Source organism: Ananas comosus, linkage group 5 (assembly GCF_001540865.1).
Source record: "Ananas comosus cultivar F153 linkage group 5, ASM154086v1, whole genome shotgun sequence".
NCBI classification, from domain to species: domain Eukaryota; kingdom Viridiplantae; phylum Streptophyta; class Magnoliopsida; order Poales; family Bromeliaceae; genus Ananas; species Ananas comosus.
Genome location: NC_033625.1, coordinates 8,471,782 through 8,494,753, shown reverse-complemented (window position 1 = coordinate 8,494,753; position 22,972 = coordinate 8,471,782). Strand labels below are relative to the sequence as shown.

Here is a 22,972-nt window from a genome sequence, read left to right as displayed (position 1 = left end):
CCTCCAGCTTAGGAGAACCCTAGGATTAATAAGTAAGCTATTGGGCTCCAGTTGGTATGGGCCCTAATACGCTTTTACCTATTGGGCTTGTATGTGAACATATTATTTGAATTATATAACAATATATCCAACAATCTCCTCCTATGTTCACCATACAGCACAATCCAATATGGTGGTCAGTGTAATGTTCAAACAAATATGAATCATCCACATTCAGTCCAAGACAATCAACTCGGATTAAAACTCAATCATCAATTGCAATCCAAATGAGTGAATCATCCTTATCATGAATCTGTTCTGAGATCGGCATACCCAAAATAATTCTCAAAATCAGTTCACAACCAACATGTGCATAACAGTCAGGTATAAGTAGGCCAGTCAAAATAATCCAAGGCCTTACAAATACAAGAAAAAAGCATAATAATATTCACAAAATAGAGATAGCAAAAAGCAAGTCTTAAGTAAATGGGCTCCACCAAAACGGGCAATAGTAGGTGAACTGTCAAGTTCCCGTACGCTCTAAATGATATATATATATTCATTCATCAAGTAGATCATCCTGATCAGGATCCCACTCATTAAGCTCTCCTCCATCCCTGCCATCCTCTGTAGAATATCAAATATAAATTTCATATTATCATGAATTCAATCATTTGAATAATCTACTAAAGTGTCTAGTTCTACTAAAAGAACTTAGCATCATAACATCAGGCAAAGAAGAACATATATTAATGTCATAAAGCATCATAATATCATGTTCATAAGCATCAAGCCAGTTTCATAAATTATGAACAAAGCCTAAATAGTATGATTTACAAAGAGCCATCAACTTAAGTTTATTTGTAAGAGAATAACCATTATCTAGTTTCAAAGAACATGACCAATAGTCAAGTCACTTACAATAAACTAGTCATATAATATCAAGTTTTAATTAAGACCAAGACCAACAGGCTTCTTATGCAGATAGCTATTTCTATGTTTCAATTTGGAATGTCACAGTTACTAATTCTTTAAAGTCAAATAATCTAGCATCAAATTTGGAATGAGATCATTTAACTAAGAAAAGAATAGTCCAACCTAGTTGGATTGTATCATCAAGTTTGGAATGACACAAGCTTTCCAGGTAGAACTTTGAACTAGGTTAAAGTCATCTTCATCAAGTTTGGAATGAGACAACTTACCCTTTTCAAATTAGTCCGCAACCATGAACATCGATGAAACATATAAATTGTGCTTGACCACCAAAGGAAGATTCGATAATTCAAAACATACAATTAGAAGGTAAGTAAATGGTAATTAAGACTAGTCTACATAGTCTTTAACCCCATTTCCCCCACTATTTTGAATAATCGATCTTTAGGCATACCTTTTATGAGAGTATCGGCCAAGTTATCCTTTGATCTCACATCAATCAAGGTGATAACTCCTTGTTCTCTCAGATAATTCAACAACGCATGTCTCAGTCTCACATGTCTTCTCTTTGAATTAAAAAAAGCATTCTTGACAACTTGGACAGCTGCTTGATTATCACAGAACAGGCTTAAAGAATTAATCTATAGCCGAGTCAAAGGAATATCCAAAATCAGATTCTTTATCTATTCTGTCTCTTCGCAAACGGAAGCTAAAGCAAAAAGTTCTGATTCCATAGACGATAAGGCAATACAAGTCTGTCTTTTGGATTTCCAAGTAATAGCAGCTCTACCTAAAGTGAATACATATCCACTTGTGGACTTACTATTTCCAATTTCTGAGCACCATGGGGCATCAGAATATCCATCCACAGTTGGAGAATAACCAGAATAACATAGAACATAATCTTTCGTACCTTTAAGGTATCTCATCAGCCTACTAAGGGCATCCCAATGCTCTTTACTAGGATTACTAGTGAAACGACTCAGCATGCCAACTGTAAAGGCGATGTTGGGTCTAGTGCAACTCATAGCATACATGAGACTACCGATCAGTTTCGAGTACTTTAATTGATCCATACTAGTCCTTTCATTAGGACTCAGTCTTTTATTATAATCACATGGTGTCTCACTCGGTTTACAATCACTGTATCCCCAGGTAGAAAGTAGCTGCTCAATATAATGAGTCTGGCTAAGGGAGATGACTTGCCTTTCGAATCTAACTTTCATACCAAGAATGGTATTAGCAACACCAAGATCTTTCACGTCAAATTCTTTAGCTAAAGTAGCTTTCGCGTCACTCACTACAGAATGATTGGAGCCAAGAATTAACATGTCATCAACATATAAGCAAATGATGACTATTTTATTTGACATAGAACGATGATAAAGGCATTTATCTGAATAGCTAGATTGAAAGCCATAACTCTTTACCACTTTGTCAAATTTAAGATGCCACATCTTAGGTGCTTGTTTAAGACCGTACAAAGATTTATTCAATTTACAAACTTTGTCCTCAAGATCTTTCATGACAAACCCTTCCGGTTATTCCATGTAGATTTCTTCATTTAACTCTCCATTTAGGATAGCTGTCTTTACATCCATTTGATGCACTACAAAGTGTTCAATAGATGCCAAAGCAAGAAGAAATCTCATAGTTGATAGATGACACACAGGTGAATAGACATCAAAATAGTCTATTCCACTCTGCTATTTATTCTGTCACGCCCCGGGACCCAGCGGAAGCCGACCCGGCGCGTGCCCAGACCCGCCATATGTCTAAAACATACAAGGCGTCTAAAACAAAACGATAAATAAGGCAAGAAGAACGAGAACATCTAGCTGTATCAGAGCAAAGTGTATTTAGAGGCTACAATAAAAGAAATGAACATAAAGTCGAAAGTCCACTAAATAAAAGCATGAAATAGTACAAGAAGAATCCCAAATACAAATGCTAAACATAAAAACATGGGTGGTCTCTATACATGGTAACAAAACTCTCTCTCTCACAAAACCAAAANCAAGAAGAATCCCAAATACAAATGCTAAACATAAAAACATGGGTGGTCTCTATACATGGTAACAAAACTCTCTCTCTCACAAAACCAAAAAGAAGAGAATAACCACCTAGGAGCAACAGCAAGCTCCGCTATCTAGCTACGCAACTCCCTTGCCGCGATCCCGTGCCTCCGCTGGTGCCAAAGGCTCTGAAATAAAACCACGAAACAGGGGTCGTGAGAACTATTGAATAATAGTTCCCAGTGGGTAATTACGACTTTAGTGAAATGCGCCACTAGGCCCAAAAGATACAAAAAGGGATTAGTGTATAAGTATAACAAAAGCGATAAGTACAACTAGTAAATAAACATGAAAACCTGCTACCACAAGATATTTCTACTTAGCATGATTTTGCTTAAGTAATAAAAAGGCTACACTAGCATGAATGTACCAAATCATCACTAGTATGATGTCCATAAGCTAAATAGTAAAGATATCCTTGTTTACTATTCTAGTCAATGTCCACATGGCATGATGAATGCTCAAAGTCAAATCTGAAGAGACCCGCCCGAAGGCTGTCTGGCCCTGAGACCCACCCGTAGGCTGTCTGGCCAATGCCGAGCCTGATGGCCCCGTGGTAGTCAACATCCCCACTCTAGGAATGAGCCTTTCCCACAGCAATCCACTTCGGCGCCCAATCCCGCACGGCGAATATGTATCGCGATGGCCATCTCCGGAATGCCGGCTTGTAGGGAGCGACCCTCACAAGCATGTGCGAATGAGCACAATGGCAAGTAACGTAAGATCCGCCTCAAGTAGCAAGTCCTCATGTCTAACAACATAGAGTATGCCACATATCTTAATGGCCTATCTCTAAGTCATCATGTCTAAAACATGAAAGTAATAGATATCAAAGGCCTATCACTATGTCTCATTATAGCAGTTTCATAGTTTGCTAGTCCAAGTGCCCCTTTATGACACTTTTGGTCACTAAGTCCAATCATAGTGTAGTGTTTACAATTACACAATTATGAGTTAACTTAACATAAGGGACATGATTCCCATTGCTATCTCGAACACTTCTCACATGCATGAAAATTACCCAGTATGCTCTACTATATAGAGTGAAATTTATCTTACACATAGCACATGAATTTTAAGTGTTCTAAAATTCACATAAATCCTATCTAACATGGATTTGCATTCAAATTGACGTTACGACAAGTATAGAATACATAGAGGCCATTTCGCCCCGATTTCATGAAGTCAAACCCACCACAACTCTTGCGCTCCTTCGTTTGCTCCGACGAAGGTGTCCACTAGTCTCCTAGCACCCTAAAGATGTAGGAACAAGAGTTAAACGAACCTTACGAACAACCATAAGATTGATCATTAACCATCTCAAGCTAAGGTGGAGAAAAACTAACCAAGTGTGAAGGAAGCTCTCTCGATCTCCAAATGGGAGTTAGAGCCTTTCCAATCCAACCTAAACCAAGGTTCTAAACCCATCAATTAGGTCTCAAAGCCCTCAAATCGGAAATCCCCAAAATAAACCCTAAAATCCAAATCTAGGGTTTCATCTAGTAAAAAGCTCCAAAACTAGGATCTAGAGGAGAGAAACTAGCCACATACCTCTAGGATGCTCCAAACCAAGCTCAAAACCCTCAAGGATGGGAGTTTGATCCTCCACAAAGCTCCAAGTCCAAGCTCCAAGCCTCCAATGGTGAAGAAAGAGATAAAGGGTTGATGCTCCAAGCTCCCTCAAGCAAGCTCTTCCTCTCCTCCTTCTTCTTTCTCTTCTTCTTCTTCTCTTTCTAGAGGTGTGAGAGAGTGAGAGAGTAAGAAGTGAGGAAAAGAGAGGGGAAATGGCTCTAAAAGCCCTCTCATGTAACAAAATCCATTTAGGTCCCTCAACAATCCAATCTGTGCATCAGCCCGAACTGGGCAATTTTCGCCTAGAGGGACCGGTCTCTCCCAGTTGGGACCGGTCCTTCAGGGCCCTCCCACAAAACACGCTCTCACGAACCAGTCTTTCCCTGCCAGGGACCGGTTGCCTCAAGTCCCGCCGCAACACTGTTCCGGGAGGAACCGGTCTCTCCCACCAGGGACCGATCCCCGTGAGTAAAAACTCTCAGGACTTAACCAAATTTCAGAAATCGAACTTTTAGGTCGGAATACAGTCTACGACCTTCCACCAAGTGTAGAAAAGCTCGGAATCCATATCAAGCATTCGAACTCGCAATTTGCACAGGTCCAGTGTGTTACATAGCCTTTAGCTACTAAACGTGCTTTGTATCTAGCTATTGATCCATCACTATTCAGTTTCTTTTTCAATACCCACTTACAGCCTATAGCCTTAGCCCCCTTTGGCAAATTGACTAGCTGCCAAATATGGTTCTGCAACAGAGAGCTCATTTCATCATCTATGGCTTCTGTCCACAGTAGGGATTCCCTAGATCTCATTGCTTCTTGATAAGAAAATGAATCATCCTCTAAATGGTAAGTAACAAAGTTCTCACCAAAACTTTTGGGAACTCTCTCTCTTGTAGATACTCTAATTGGAGATGATTCAACAGCCAGTTGTGTCGGATTAGTGTTAGAAGGGCCTGCTTCAGATTCTACAAGAGATTCCGAAATCATATCTGTAGATCTAGAAATATTCAAGCCATGATCTCTGAGAAACTTATTCTCGAAGAATTCTGCATCTCTAGATTCTATCACTGTGTTAGTAGATAGATCTAAAAACCTATCTGCAGCACTATCTTCTGCACTACCTAGATATACACAGGTAATGGTTCTAGGTCCCACCTTAAGTCTCTTTGGATCTTGTATTCTTACATAAGCAACACAACCCCAGGTCTTAAGAATATTATATCTACAAGGACGCTTATGCCATATCTTATAAGATGTCATAGACAACTTAGAGTGTGGCAATCTGTTCAGGATGTGATTAGCAGTTAGAACTGCTTCTCCACAATAGGAGGAAGGCATGCCAACTGTAAGTAACAGAGAATTTAACATTTCAGTTAACGTTCTATTCTTATGCTCGGCAACACCATTTGATTGGGGTAAGGAGCAGTCGTTTCAAGTATTATGCCCTCTGAAGCACAAAACCTTGAACCCTGTCATTGTATATTCTCCTCCTCTATCACTCCTAAACCTCTTAATTTTCAAGTTGAGTTGATTTTCTATTCTAGACTTGAAAATCTTAAACTTTTCAAAAGCCTCATCTTTCGATTTCAACAAATAGACATGACAATATCTAGAAAAATCGTCCATGAATGTTATCAGATACTTCCGACCACCTCTAGTGACGTAATTTCTAAAATCACAAAGGTCAGAATGTATTAGCTCAAGAAGTTGTGTGCTTTTAGAAACCGAATTAAAAGGTTTTCTAGTGATCTTAGCTTGTGCACACACTTCACATTTGTCAAATCGAATAGAAGTATATAATGGAATGTTGTGAGTTTTAGCTAGATGTTGCATTTTCCTGTAGTTCACATGTCCAAGTCTATTGTGCAACAACTTTGGATCAATCAGAATAGAACTCACATGGTTTATGCTATCAGTATCTAAACTCAACCTATACATACCATTAACCATGAATGCACAACCGAAATAACATGAGTGAACAGATAAGGTTACTCTACCATTCATAGTTAAAAAGGACATACCAGCTTTATCAAGTAAGCTCATAGATATCAAATTCCTTTTAAATAAAGATACTACTCTAACATGTTTCAGAGTTAGTAATTTACCTGAAAAAAGCACAAAGTTTGCAGTTCCAGCATGAGTCACTTCTGCCTCACCACCATTGCAATTTTCCACGGTGTCTTTCACTTCTGTGACCTCTGTGAGTAGGTTCTTGTTATTTGCAGCATGATAAGTAGTGCCACTATCCAACCACCACTCAGAAGAAATACTAGCCTTTCCAATTTTCATCGTTCCAATGAAGGCTTGAGGCTCAGATTCACTAATTAGCATATTAGCCTCACTTTGTGGTCTGTTATTCTTTGGCTTCTTTGGTAGTTTACACTCTGCTGCTCAGTGACCCCACTTTCCACAGTTATGGCACTTTCCCTTCTTCCCCTCTTGTTTTTGGAACTGAACGTTCAAGTGATCCTATATCTCTTTCGCTGTCTTATACTCACTGTAAGTCATAGCTAGACGAGGATTTAGAGAGTTCAACAAGTAATCTCTACAAAAATCTTCATCCTTGTTCCATTGATACTCATCCACATCTTCAATGGTAGATGCAAAATCACTCAAAATAGTGTAGAATATTTCACGTTCTTTCATGCCAAATTGAACATGTAATTTCCAACCATGAAATTCAATGACATCAAATGATTGCAGCTTTATAATATCATAAGAACTACGCTTTGCCATTTAATCAGAGCAAAGTGTTAGAAAGAGTGCATCTTGTAGTCCTCAGAGCTCACAAAGTCGAATAAAGCCCCTGACCTGAATCAAACTGCTCAGTAGAGGTGGAATTTGCCAAAAACAGACCCAAAAATGGATCCGTAGTGCCCAAAAACCTTAAGGGGGCGTTTGAATTGACGAATCTGTAGATCCAACATAAGTCAAGTGTAGTGGTGTTTGAGTTTCCCTGAAGTGTGATTATTTTTTTGTTGTTTGTTTTGACGTAACTCGTACAGTCTGAAAGTTAAATTCAATTACTTCTTCTGTTTGTTTTGATGTAATTTGGTGCTGGTAAAATTAGTTTTTTGAGTTCCGTTGTTTGTTTTGATGTAAGTGGATCCTATTATCTCCTAAATATAGTAGTAAATTTACCACTATAAAATTTAACCTATTATATAATTAAATTTTTTATTATTATTTAAAGGTAATCCTAATTTATTATAAATAAGGTAATTCTAATCCATTATAAAGGAAGTAGAGTTTAGGTTTTACTGTTTAATTAATTTTTTAGAGGAGGTTGAGTGTGGTGGAAGTCGAGTTCGGCACTTTAGAGGAGGAAGTCGAGAGTAGGTGAAGTGGAGCTCTAACGTAACTTGAGTTACATTATATTTTTCACTTACACCAAAACAAATAACGGAAGTGCTGGAACTTGAGTTCCATCACTCCACTTACATCAAAGCAAACGGGCCCTAAGATGAACTGCCCTCGTTGCCGGAAACTGCTGAAAACTTTCAATCGCCGTAACTCCGTCGTCCGACCTCCGTTCGAGACGAGTGACCACTCAAAACGTTCGTATCGACGAGTAGAACAGAACCCAAGTGGTTTCACCCTCCGAAATTGGCTATAATTTTTGGGTTTTTGAATCAAAGATTTCAGCCGCCTGACTTTCAAACTCAGATCCCGGCCAATCCGACTGTCGAAATCGAAAGTAAATTATACCTGTGAGTTCACATCTTGACGAGATCTTCAAATAGACACCTTACTCGCTCAGATCCGACATGCGATCATAATACTTCAAGATTGTTGGAGGTTATGGGTTTTTGAGAATAGATGGCGTTTCAGGGTGCTTGAAGTATTACACCAAGAGACATCAAGTTTGGAATGCTCAACAGTGTTACCTCCAGCTTAGGAGAACCCTAGGATTAATAAGTAAGCTATTGGGCTCCAGTTGATATGGGCCCTAATACGCTTTCACCTATTGGGCTTGTATGTGAACATATTATTTGGATTATATAACTATATCCAACAGGATTTGGGCCTTAAGACTTCAATTCAGAGTCTGGAACACCCTCTAATGATTGAAGACCTTTGCATGATTGAGAAGCAATGTGAGATCCTTCTTCTGGAGGATCTCATTTCAAAAGTAGCATTAATGCAAGGCTGCTCGCCATTTGGCACTTGATGGTTGTCCCATAAGTAGTAGAGCAGTTGCTTATCTTTTTTCATGTGTGTACTATAGCATTTGTGAGCTTTTATTTGAGGATTTGATGTGAGGTACAAGTTAAGTTTCAAGAATGAAACTTTTTGTAAGGAGGAGGATGTAGTCTTCTAAAAAATTTAACTATCGGAACAACTACAGTATCAGTAACAGGTCAACACTTTTGTAGAATATTGGGATGGGTTGCAATCGTTTGGACATAAAATTGACGCTACAAACGAACCCGAAATGCGAGTAAAATTCAGCTGGAATATTTTATGTTGTGTTGTACCTAGTGTGCGACTCACCTCCCTCCAACCACCCTTAATTGGGGATTTTGTAGGTTAGCGAATCAACTGAATTATACCTATCTTCTTCTCCTCTCTTCTTCTAAGTCTTCTTCTTCTTTTCCTCCTCCGGTCCTCCCTCTCTCCCAGCTGAACTTCATGCGCATTGCTGCTAGCAGCAGCATTGCTGCCAGCTACTGCAGCAGCAAGGAAGCTACAGCAGCAGCAGCAGCAGGGAAATTGCAGCAGCTGCAGGGGAGTTTCAGCCATCTTCTTATTCTTTTGCTTCTTCTCCTACACCATTGGTAGCTGCAGCAGGAGAAGTAGCAGCAGGAGGTGCTGCCAGCAACTGCAGCATGTGCTGCCAGCAGTGGCAACCTCAATGTGGGTTGAATTTGAGTGATTGGTGACCTCAACTTCGAAATTGTGATTCTTGGGGAGAATAAGGGAGTAGGGGAGCTCAGTTTGGACTCCTTTCCTAGCTGAAGTTAGAGAGGTATGTATGAATGAGACTTGAGTGAACATGAAGTTTGAGCTGAAATTCCAGCATTGTTGGATTTTCTAGGGTTCTTTTGATCCAATTCTTGAATCTAAATTGTTGGCAGCAAAATTGGGTTCTTGGTGATGTTCTAGGGAGGGAGAGGATCTAGTGGATTTCTTTCTTCATCTAAATTTCAGGTATATTAGTAGTTAATTGCTGAAGTTAGTATGCTGAAATTTGATGTCTTGTGGAAATTGATGGATTTCTTTGATTTTTCGACTTCGATTTCTTCTAGTGAATTAATTGGGGGATTCTTTCTGGTCCTTGCTTCAATTCCAGCTGTTTTGAGGTTGCACCCAACTGAACTTTAAGGTACAGTGATCCAATTGTTAAGTTAATTCAGTTCCGAAGTTGAAGTTGCATTTCGTTAAATTTTTCTTGACTCCAATCTTGATTTCAGCATATCCCTGGTTGGAGAGACCTTTCCCTTGTTCCTTTCCACTTGAATTGCAACTAGGAGGCTTGGAATTGTAATGAATTTCAGCATTGATAAGTGAATTTCAGCATTGATGAAGTTTGACCATTGAACTAAATTAGCTCCTTCCCTGCTGCCTTGTGAGGTCTTTTCCTTTGAATTTCTTGCCGAATTTGAAGCTGAGGAGAGGTATATTGGTGATTGAATCCTTGCTGTGGTTGGATTAGCACACAAGGCGGGTTTAATTTTCCAAAATTGATGGAATTTCCATTATGTTTACTAAACTTTCAGCATGAATGCTATTGTTTGTTCAAAGTTATTTATTCTAGCTTAGAATCACTAGAATATCGTTTGAAATGCTGAAATCTGAATATAGAACATGTTAACCTGCATGTAATGATTTTTTATGCTGAAATTAGATGGAAACAGTAGTGAAATCTGCACTTTTTAGCGTAGAGTTGTTCAGTTCTTATGAGGTTTTCTCTTATAGTTTGGTTTCAATAGTTGCTTGATTGTATTATTATTATTATTATTAGATTCGTTTTTAGGTTCACCGCTCTGCTGACTTTGGCATGGGGCGATGAGTTTACATTGTGGTCATGTTTGGTTCACTCTTTATTAACCCTAGAATCGGAATATCCATTCCGATTCTAGACGTTTGGTATAGTGTAATCCCATTGCGATTCCATTTCCGCTCCAGAATGTGAATCCACTAATCCGGATAAAAACCAATCCAGCCTCGGATCCCGGATTAAAGCTTGACTCCAATATCATACGATAAAAAATTAAAAAAATAATAATAAAAAACTTCGTGGCGAAAAAACCTCTGCGCTCGCCCCGGCCACCCCTCTTAACCCTCTCGTAAGCAACTTCTCCCCGCCCAATCTCTCTCTCTCTCTCTCTCTCTCTCTCTCTCTCTCTCTCTTCTCTACTATTCTTTCTCTCTTCTCTACTATTTTTATTCTCAAAAGTAAATCAATTTCTTTCTCTATTGTCCGAAAATTGAATCTTTTTCTTTGAGGTCAACATCACATATAGCATTGGTACTTTCTTGTCAAAAGAAGAAGACAATGAACTTTGGATTTGATAATAAAAAAGAAACAATAATTTTAGGGCTTGTTTGCTTCCCCTATTTTAGACTCGTTGATTCCGACAGTTGTTGTTTGTTTTATAGGAATAGGATTTCGATTCCCATTCCACTCTGGAACAGAAATGGCCCAATCCGGCTTTGAATCCTGGAAATATCTCTCCAGAGTAAACCACTTAAAATCTACTCTCACAGAAACCTTCCCATCCTCTCCCCTCATCATTCTCCTCTCCCTTAACCAAAACCTCTCTCAAAGTACTAGATGTCCCTATTGTTCATTTTGATTTCCATTCCAATAATGAAACAAAATTTTTCGATGATTCGTCATTCTATTTCCCATTTCAATGCAATTCAATTCAATTTTCTATTCTCATTCCACTCATAAACCAAACATACCCTTTTATTAGGGAAAAAAAACTTATCCTATAATTTGGAGAAAGAAAAAAATTGCAAGTAATTTTATCTGATACCAACTTAATCTATCACACGCCGGGTTATACCGGAACTTGGGTTAAGATTCTCCCCAACCAAATGAAAGCTCAACTCCAAGAGAAAAATCCAAAGAAAATACATTAAAATCTCAACTTGCTCAAAAACTGGGAACTTTTACTAAAACTTAAAAAGAAAAAAATCCAAAAATACTTGGAGATTTGATGAAGTGAAGCTTTCCACAAACTCTGAACTTTAACTAGCTGTGCATACACCTCTCCTACAATCTTAAACTTCGAAACATCACCAAAATCCAAAGAAAAGTCGAACTCCTCAAGCTGCCAAGCTGCTGCTATTCTGGGAATGCTCCAATGGTGAGTAGAAGAGGAAGAAAGGCAATGAGAGGAGGAAAATGTGAGGAAAAAGGAAATGAGAGTGGAAGAGAGATGATCTCAGCTAGCACTATACTCTAAACTCGCAATTAGAAGTAGTTGGAGGTGTAAGTTGAGCCTAAACCTCAACATAACTCTTTATAATATTCCAGCTAAAATCAATAGTACTTCGGAATTATTTGTTTTACCAATTTCGCGTCCACATCAATTTCGACTCATCCTAACACTTTTCGAACGTGTCGCTTAATCCACAGACTGTAATCATTACAAGAAATAATATTCTAATATATTTTTTTTTTCAAAACACTGCATCCTCCACTTCTACAAAAAGTTTTGTTCTTGAAACTTAAACCATACCTCAAAGAAGAACTCTCAAACAAGTAGGCATAGGTCTCCAACATCATAGCCTCCGGCTCCCAAGTCGCTTCACGTTCCTCGTGATTACTCCACACAACTTTTACATAGGGAATGACTCGGTTGCACAATTCTTTCACCTCCCAAGCAAAAATTCATACTGGTCTCTCCTCGTATCTCAAAGTCTCACTCAGCTCCAGTAGAGTGAAATCAATTATGTGCAAGGGATCAAAAATATATTTTCTCAAAGCCGAGACATGAAAAACATCGTAGATACTAGCTAACTAGGGGTGGCAATTCAGCTTGCCATTCGCGAGCCAGCTCGTGTTCGACTCGAAATGAGCTCGGGATCAAATCGCTCATTTAGTAAACGAGCCGAGCGCGAGCTGAAATTTTCTGCTCGTTTAATAAACAAGCCAAACATGAGCTGGGGTCAGTTCGCTCGTGTTCGGCTCGATAACAACTCGAATACATATATTTTATATTTTTATATATAAATTAATAATTATATATGTATATAATATAAATTTTTATTATTTGATTTTCTGCCCAATATAAATATAAAGCCCAATTCAATTATAAAATGATTCATTTATATGTAAAATTTTAATTATTAGATCAAAGTATAACAGGTAAGATCTTATAAATTTATTTCTTATATATATTCTTTCTAGCCTTTAAATTTCTATTTTATAAGCAGCTCGCATTCAGCTCGATACTTTAACGACTAGCCCGTGCTCGCTCGTTTATGAAACGAGCCAAACACGAGCCGACCACAGCTCGCTCATTCGGCTCGTGATGCCCCTATATATATATATATATATATATATATAGAGAGGGAGAGAGAGAGAGAGAGAGAGAGAGAGAGTAGGGCTACTATACTCTTATGAGTATTGGGCCCTTCGTACTCATAAGTTGTTTTCAATGATGGAGCTTCCGAATCAACGATCCACTCAGTTAAATATGATCTAGAGTATTTCAAACTTCTAGAAAATAAATTTCGTAATTTTTCGAAATCATAATAATGTTGTAGTATATTGAACTTTAGCAAATCGCTAAGTTCAAGTAAGGAGAAGAGTACTTGGAACCATCCTACGTGTTTTAAAGAGCATAAAGATGTTTTCGGACAAGTTTGAGAGTCATTGGACCCTTGAAAGTGAGAAAGTGCATTGTAATTTCGAATTTGGCATTTTCTGCATTGGTGTACCGGTACAAGCATAATGCTGTACCGGTACAAGCATAATGCTGTACCGGTACAGCAAGCAGCAGCTGCGTGGCAGCAGAGATCTTTTGGTCTTTTGGGCTTCTTGATCTTATCTTTAAGAGGTAGCTCGACCCCTGCAGCTGTAGAAGGGTTGCAGGAGCCTTGAGAAAGAGGTTGAATAGATTTTCTTCTCCTCTCTCTAGAGTTTTTCTCTCTACCATGGGAAATAATGGTTTAAGTTGAATTTCTTTCATTATTCGATTTCAGCTGATTGGGAGTACTTTGGAGTTGCTACGGAAGGAAGGAACAGCAGCCTTGCAGAGCGCTTCGCAGCTTTGAACCTAGCTGTAACTCGGTTGAAGCTTTGGAGAGGTAAACTAGTAGTTATTCCTTAGTTTGAAGCATAATGATGAATTAGTGTAATATTGGGGTTTACGTGTTACTAGCTGTGTAAAGGGAGAGAGAAGAACATTCTGCAGCTTGGGAAGGAGACTTGGACTGTGGAGCTTCAAATTGAAGCTAGAGAAAGGTACTATTCAATCTGCGAAGGTGTATTATTTAGTAATCCCCTTAGCTGAAGGGTTTGGTGTAAAGTAAAATAGTATTAACACTTGACTTCGCAGCAGGTTTACTTACTCTTTGGAGCGGAGTTGATGAGTTTTGAGACTGAATTTGAGTACTTCTATCTTCGGCAAAGTAGAAATTTTCCGTGGGGAATTTAAACAAGTAATACTTCAGCTTATAATACATGGTTTTCTAAGAATAGTAGGACTGTTTTGAGGCTAATTTGCAGCAGGCTTGCGACAGGGTATTAGATAGTTCTCGACTGAATTTTGGGAGCTTGTGACGGTGAATCTAGTGTCTTCACTTGAACCGAAACAGGAGATTAGAGCTGCAGCCTGACACAAGGTAAAAGTTGCTGAAAGTTGACATTCGATGCTGGTTTCAATGTAGTTTGGTAAAGTGATTCACAGCTGTGGTCCAGCAGGTTGAGTGATCATTTGAAGATGGTTATTATAACCTGGAAGCTGAAGTTGTGCTGATCTAAGGGGGGGCCCAACTTGAATTAAAGCAAGGTTTAGTTTAGACTAAACCTAGGTGAGAATTTAGCCTTATCATGGGATTATGTGAAGTTTTACCTTTGACATGTAAATTCAGCTTTTAACTGACTTTGACCCGATATTAGGGAGTTCGAAGACTCCAGGTTACGCATACAAGAGTGTGTTTCACAAATCGGCAACTAATAGGTGGGTTTGACCTAACCAGAGCAAGTGAAAATCCCCTATGTTCTATATGATACTATATGTTGATAGTATGTGCGAGTACTAATGGGCATTAGTTACAGAGTGCTGAATACTATAACTTACTTGCCATTGAATTGACTGAATCTTCCTAATGTATTAGAATCATAAGTAATGAACTTGATATTGGACTCAATGCAAATTTAGTATATGACTTTATCCTACTTTGATGAAGTATAGAATAAAGAGGTTCATTTAGTATATGGACAGGTCATTCGTTTGTATTGATAAATTCTCAAGATCTTGGACTAATGTATTTTTTGTAATATTTTTCTATAATTGCTGAAACTAGTGAATACTAGCATTTCCTTTATATTAAGATTCCGACCTAGAGGTCGTAAGCAAGAATTTTACATGTTAAGACATGATGACTGGGAAATGTTGAACTATGGATCGTGCTTGCTTGCCATTGTGCTCATTCGCACATGCTTGTGAGGGTCGCTCCCCACAAGCCAGCACTCCGGAGTTGGCCTACGCGACAGATTGCTCGCCCGTGCGGGATTGGGTGCCGAAATGGATTGCCATGGGGAGTGTTTACTACAACGGGGCCATTAGGCGCGGCGCAAGCTGGACTACCTTGTGTAGGTCCTTATGAATTAAACTAAATTTCTAAAGGATAGTAATCGATGATTACCTTATTTAATGTATAGTTACACAATCCCAGAATTTGTCCATGTGCATAGTAACTACTTTATTTGCTTTGGCTTAATTAACATGTCTGATAGTATGATACATGTTCATTATTAATTATCGTTGATTTATCTATCATGCAGTAAATGTTGTTTACATTTCTAATAGTACATTATGAGCCTAGTGGTATAATTCGCCGAGGCTGGCGGTTTACCCACTGGGAACTATTGTTTAATAGTTCTCACGCCCTTTTTATTGTTGTTTTTACAGAGCCACCTACAGGAGAGACTAGGGATCGTGGCAAGGGAGTCTCGTCTAGCTACATCTAGCTTGGAGCGTGACTAGATGATCACCTTGCTACTCGGGCTACAGCCGAGGGTGATGTCCCCATGTATAGAGAGACTACCGTTGTACTTATATTGTATATATACTTGGGATGTATATGTGGTTTTGACCAGAGTTTTCAGTTTTGACGTTTTTCTGTGATGTTTGAGATTTTGGGGTATTTACTTACTGTCTTCTGATAATCTTATTATTGACTTATACTTTGCTCTGGTATCAGGTTAGAATTCTTCGATGTTTTCCTCCTTTCAACATGGTTTTCTTGTAGACGCCTTATATACTGCAGGTATATGGCGGGTCTGTGCATGTATTGGGTATGCTTCCGCTGATACCCGGGCGTGACAAATGTCCATCAAGCAGGCATAAAATGAACGGTCAAAATCGAACGACATCTTAAAAATGAATGATCGGATCCTTCAATTTAAGATCGGAGTTATTGATCTTTATCTAGGTAGTGAATAGAATTTTCTATCAAAAATTCAACCTATTCGAATTCTTTTGCACCGTTAAACTAGCAAGTATTCCATACCGGCCGTTAAAAATTGTCAAATTTGTGAGCTTTTGATCGTAAGATAATGATGTCGAAAAATTATGAAATTTGATTTCTAGAAGTTTTAAATGCTCTAGAAAATGTTTAACGGTATGGATCGTCGATTCGGAAGCTCTATCATCGAAAACGACTTATGAGTACGAAGGTGATCGTACTCATAAGAGTATAGTAGCCGGACTCTATATATAATAATATATTATATATATATATATTATATATAGAGCTAGTTCCTATAACTATCTATAGTACCGGAGCGGCTATAGTCTTGTTTCGATTTTAGGGTGTCAAATCAACGATCCACACCGTTAAAACTGATCTAGGGTATTTAAAGTTTTTAGAAATAAAATTTTAGATTTTTTCGACATAATTTACTTTATGATCAAACCATTTCAAAATTGTCAATTTTCAATGGCTACTATGCGAGTTTGAAGTTTAACGGTGTGGAAAATCTAAATTCTTCAATTTTGATAGAAAATACTTTGAACTATCTAGATTAAGGTTAATATTCTGATCTTGAATTTAAAAGTCCTATGCTCAAATTTTAAAGATTATTCAATTTTCACCGTCCATTTTGACATAATTTATTTACTAAGTAAACGATGTCGAAAAAAACTAAAATTTTATTCCTAGAACTTCATTCCCCTAGATCATATTTAACGGTGTGGATCGTTAATTTGAACACCCTAAGATCGAAAACAAGACTATGGTACCGAAGCTCCGGTACTATAGATAGTATAGTAGCCTAATTCTATAAATATATATATATATATATATATATTTGGAACAGTACATCCCTCCTTTACAAAAAGTTTCGTTCTCGAAACTTAAACCATACCTCAAGAAGACCTCTCAAATAAGTAGGGGTAGGTCTCCAACATCATAGCCTTCGCTTCCTAAGTCGCCTTACGCTCCTCGTGATTACTCCACACCACTTTTACATAGGGAATGACCTGGTTGCACAATTTTTTCACCTCCCGAGTAAGAATTTGCATCGGACTCTCCATGTATCTCAAAGTCTCACTTAGCTCCAGTGGGATGAAGTCAATCATGTGCAAGGGATCAAAAACATATTTTCTCAAAGCCAAGACATGAAAAACGTCTTGGATACCAGTTAACCGCGACGGTAAAGCAATCCTGTAGGCCACCAGTCCAACCCACTCCAATACCTCAAAGGGACCACTATAACACGGACTTAGCTTTCCACGAACTCTAAATCTACGAATCCTCCTAAACAACGAGACTTTCAAAAACACATGGTCTCCAACCTGAAACTTCAAATCTCGTCGCCTAGTATCAACATAGCTCCTCTGCCGACTCTGAGCTGCTCAAGATGTCGCCGTGCAATTCTGACCTTTTCTTCTATCTTCAATAGAATGTCTGGACCAAAATCTTTCTTTCACCCACTTCATTCCAATATAGGGGTGATCGATACTTGCGTCCATACAACGCTTCAAACGGAACCATCTAAATGCTCGCTTGATAGCTGTTGTTGTACGCAAACTCAGCTAGTCTCAAGTGCCGATGCCACCCTTTTCCAAACTTCAAGACGCAGACTCTCAACATATCTTCAAGAATCTGAATAATCCGCTCTGATTGTCCATCGGTCTGTAGGTGAAATGTTGTACTGAAATGAAGCTGTGTACCTAAGGCAGTCAGTAGACTCCTCCAAAAATGCGAGTTGAATCTCGAGTCTCAATCTGATACAATCAAGATAGGTACTCCATGCAACCTTATTACCTCATCCAAATACAACTGAGCAAGTCAGAATCTAGACCACGAAGTCTGAGCAGACTTGGTCAGTCTGTCGACTGTCACCCACACCGCATCAAATCCACCCTGAGCTCCAGATAATCCGACGACAAAATCCGTCGTGATCTGGTCTCACTTCCACTCTGGAACCGGAAGGGTCTGAAGCTTGCCAGCAGGTACACGATACTCGGACTTCACTTGTTGACAAGTCAAACACTGAGATACATATCTCCCAATATCCCTTCGAGGTATTGGACCGGGTTGGACCGGTGGCCTACAGGATTGCTCTACCATCGCGGTTAACTGGTATCCAAGACGTTTTTCATGTCTTGGCTTTGAGAAAATATGTTTTTGATCCCTTGCACATGATTGACTTCATCCCACTGGAGCTAAGTGAGACTTTGAGATACGTGGAGAGACCGATGCAAATTCTTACTCAGGAGGTGAAAAAATTGTGCAACCAGGTCATTCCCTATGTAAAAGTGGTGTGGAGTAATCACGAGGAGCGTAAGGCGACATAGGAACCGGAGGCTATGATGTTGGAGACCTACCCCTACTTATTTGAGAGTTCTTNTATATACATATATATATATATATATGTATATATACATACATATATGTATACATATATATATATATGTATATGTATACATATATATATATATATATATATATATATATATATATATATATATATATAGTTAAGCTAGAATACTATCGATAGCAAATGGGTTCTGTTGCCACCCATGTGTTTTCGATGATAGAGCCTCTAAATCGACGATCAGCACCGTTGAATATGATCTATACTACTTGAAGTGTTTAGAAATCAGATTTCAAATCTTTTCGACATCATTTGCCTAATGATCAAGGGTTTCAAAATTTGTAATTTTAATGGTCGATATGAGGCGCTTTCTCGTTTAATGGCGTAAAGATATCCAAATCAATTGAATTTTTGTTAGAAAATTCTTTAAACTATTTAAAACAAGATCTATACTATTGATCTTGATTACAAGACTCCTATCATCATTTTTTCAAGAATATTCATTTTCAGCCATTCATTTTTCTGTTCACTTGATGGATAAAAGAACAATATCGAAAATGTATGAAATTTGATTTCTAAACACTTCAAGTAGTATAGATCATGTTCAACGGTGCCGATCGTCGATTTGGAGGCTCCATCATCGAAAACAAATGGGTGGCAACGGAACCCGTTTGCTATCGATAGTATTCTAGCTCAACTCTATATATATATATATATATATATATTAGAATATTATTTTTCGGAATGATTACAGTCCGTGAATTAAGTGGCACGTCGAAAAAGTGTTGGGATGAGTCGAAATTGATTTGGACGTGAAATTGGTAAAACAAATAATTTTGAAGTACTATTGATTTCAGCTGGAATACTATAAAGAGTTATGTTGGGGTTTAGGCTCAGCTTACACCTCCAACTACTTCTAATTGGGGAGTTTGGACTATAGTGCTAGCTCATATCATCTCTCTTCCACTCTCATTTCCTTCTCCCTCACATTCTCCTCCCTTCATTACCTTTCTTCTTCCTCTTCTATGCTCCATTGGAGCATTCCCACAGCAGCAACAGCTTAGCAGCTTGAGTTCGACTTTCCCTTGAATTTTGGTGATGTTTCGAAGATTGGGATTGTAGGAGAGGTTTATGCACAGCTAGTTCTTGAAGTTAAGAGTTTGTGGAAAGCTTCACTTCATCAAATCTCTAGATATTTTTAGATTTTTTTTAAGTTTTAGTAAAAGTTTCCAGTTTTTGAGCAAGCTGAAATTTTGATGGATTTCCTTTGGATTTTTCTCTTAGAATTGAGTTTTTGTTTGGTTGGGGAGAATCTTAACTTCATCTAGAGCAAGTGGGAACTTTGTTTGAGCTGAATCAAAAGTTGGGTTTTAGTGAATTTCAGTTTTTATTGAGTTCATCAACCAAAAATCAGAATTTTGTGGTGTTTGTGTTTTTTACTTTTTGATCACCCTTGCATGGTGATTTCGTGGTAACTATGAGATTTTTCTGATGGATTAGGGGCTTAGGATCACACTTGGAGTGTTGTGATCTTCCTCATTGCCTTGATTCCCTCGTGGACTGGCTGGAATAGCCGCAAGAGCCGCCGGAACTCAGCTACAGCAGCAGCAGTAGCAACAGCCTAGTGCAGGGACAGCAGTTAAGATTTTTCAAAATTCCTTTCGATTGTCACTGTCTTGCTGCGATTTGATGATTCCTGAGTGTTCCTAAGGTTGAGAGGAACCTAGAATTTAAGTTTGAGCCGCTGATTTGAGGTGCAGTTTTTCCAACTGAATCGCCATTTTGTTGGAATTTAGCTCAATTTTTTATTCGGCTCAATCCGATAGGAATACTTGGGATTTTATTGCTTTTCTTGGTAATTTGGGATCTGAGGCCCGCTGAATTTCATCCCAATTTGTGGTTGAATTTGCGCTCTAGGTAGGTTTTAAATAGTATATTGAAACTGCAAGCTGCTTCCTATGTCTAGTTAAATTTCAGCATGAGTGATTGTGTCAAGTGCTGAATATTCGGGTTTAATTCAAGATATGGTTGATATGAATCTTGTACTGAGTTTATCTTATTTCTATACTTCCTTGCATATGATTGCTTAGTCATTTGGTTAGGATCCACCTTATATACACTACCTATATAATGCATATGAACTTAGAATAAGAAACTCCATTCCTATGTTTGAGTAGTTCATTAATACTCATGATGTTGAGTATGGGTTAGAGGTAGTGTGGTTATCATTGAGTTGGGGCTGGACATTATCGAATTATTGACTCGTTGATTTCACAGTAACCATGGGATTTTGGACGGTTGTACTGAGTTTTCAATTATGCATCGGATTAGGCCGAGATTATTTATTTAGTGGTTTTGTTGATTCACCTTGGTCATGAGCATTGATTTTAACCTGTGACATACTTGACCTAGTTACTTTATCCTTGAGTCGGTCGCTCTCCTCAAGTGCCACTCCGGAGTTAGACGGTTTGAGTACTTTTGGGTATGTTCCACGTTAACGATCCGCAGATTGTTAGTGAGATAAGATGTGATGCTAGTGCAGGCGGGACTGGGCTTTCGAGCCAATCGGTAGATTGGGCTATTCTCATCGGATTATTATAGTTGATGCATATCATTCCATTTATACTTACTCATTCCATACTAGTGTAGAGGCATAGTACGTAGTTTTCCTTTCAGCAGCTATTATATATTCTTTACCACTTTGCCCTTGTCGCCTCTGGTAGACCTAGTGGGTGGGTTGTACTTGTCGATGACGTACTATTGAGGACTACTGGTTTTTAGTAGTTCTCGCACCCTCTGTTAATCCTTTTTTGCAGAGACCTCTACAGCGATAGCGGCGACTGCAGACCGAGGTAAGAGAATCGCTAGCTAGATAGCTCTCCTTCCTATGTGGGCTAGTTTTGGACCCGAATATTATTTTTGTTAGACTGTTGTACACAAGGATTTAAGTGCTGTGGCAAAGGATCTTGCCGAAAATTTGCCGGCACGATACGGCACGGTGCTTGCCGAACCGTACCGATGTGTCCCGGTCACAAAAAAAATGTGTGCCAACACATAATGATATGAAATATTTATTTTCTTTAACAATAAAATTTTCTAATTGCTTATTATGTATCTTTAACAAATCTTTTAAACTTTATTGAGAAAATTACTTACTAATTTAAAGAAAAAAGGATTTTGAGCTGTGTCATCGTCACGGAGGCTGTATTGTGCCTGTATCTTGTTGGCACGATATGGTATGGTAGATACGGTCCATACCGATGGGCACTTAAATCCTTGGTTGTACATTTTGAATCTGGCTTTTGCCAACTGGCTATATTTATTTTTATATATGGGAGATGGATCTTGTATTCGAATGATATTTTTATACAGTTCAATCTTTAGCTAGTTTAATACTTCAGCTCTGTTTTGCTCTTCTGTATTGCTTTATTATACTTTAAGCAAGTACTAGCGCTTCGTGGGCACGGGGCTTCCCGTGTACACGGCGCCACGGCAGATCTGTTGGCTAGCCCAAATTTCGGAATAACCCGGAGCATGACAAATTAAGTTGGCACCTATTTTTATAACAAAATATATATTTCTCTATTTATATTTTCTCTATTTATATTTTGAATATAGTATTCAAAATGATTAAAAGTAATTAAAATACTATAAGAATAAAATTGGTATACTTTTTTATTCCGTTTCTAATGTCTAAATCAACCAAACGGTTCATTCCGATTCCGATTCAGGTGGCGAACCAAACAAACTGATGTAATAAGTCATTCGTATTCCGATTCCAATTCCGACTTCGAACCAAACATGACCTGTGTATTTTTTTTCTTATCCCTTTAATTGGGCCGCAGAGGGAATCGCCGTATGTTCTTCTACAGTCGAAAAATGAAAAGAAAAACAATGGAAAAGAACTCCAAGAGCAAAAGCAGAAGATAAATAGATTACAGAGACACACACAGTAAATGAGCTAAGTTGACATTCTCAATACCTCATTAAAAGCATCTTGATTCCAAAACAATTCATCCTGCTCAATCTCTTCATCCAGCAACTTAGTCATTCTACCAATGCCACAAAATTAAAGACTCATCAAATTAAACCACAAATAAGCAAATTGTACTAGCTCAGATTACTACATCCAAACAAACATCACCCGAAAATGATGATTAAATCACAAAAAACACAAAACATGAAACACAACTATGCTTCTATGTTGAAACCTATATCGGAACAAATCGAACCACATAGAAAAGATCAGAGACCTGTTGGGGGGGGAGAGAGAGGTACCTCTTGCCTCTGGTGGCTCGAGCGGAGCGCTCGAGGAGAAGGAGAGGATCCTCGTCGGGATCCGCCATGGATGAGAGCTTCGTTGGAGCTCGGCGATGGTGAGGGAGGAGGAGGAGGAGAGGGGAGA

The 22,972-nt window shown here is 38.5% G+C and overlaps 1 protein-coding gene across 1 annotated transcript in view; it reads right to left on the bottom strand.

Annotated features, from left to right (window-relative positions):
• Window positions 1-22,972, bottom strand: part of LOC109710755 (SWR1 complex subunit 2) — a gene marked incomplete at its 5' end in the record, with an annotated part of 30,126 nt that extends 7,154 nt beyond the window's left edge. The window contains 2 exon segments of the mRNA XM_020233500.1: window positions 22,550-22,619; window positions 22,846-22,972. Of these exon segments, the coding sequence (XP_020089089.1) occupies window positions 22,550-22,619; window positions 22,846-22,913 (138 nt within the window).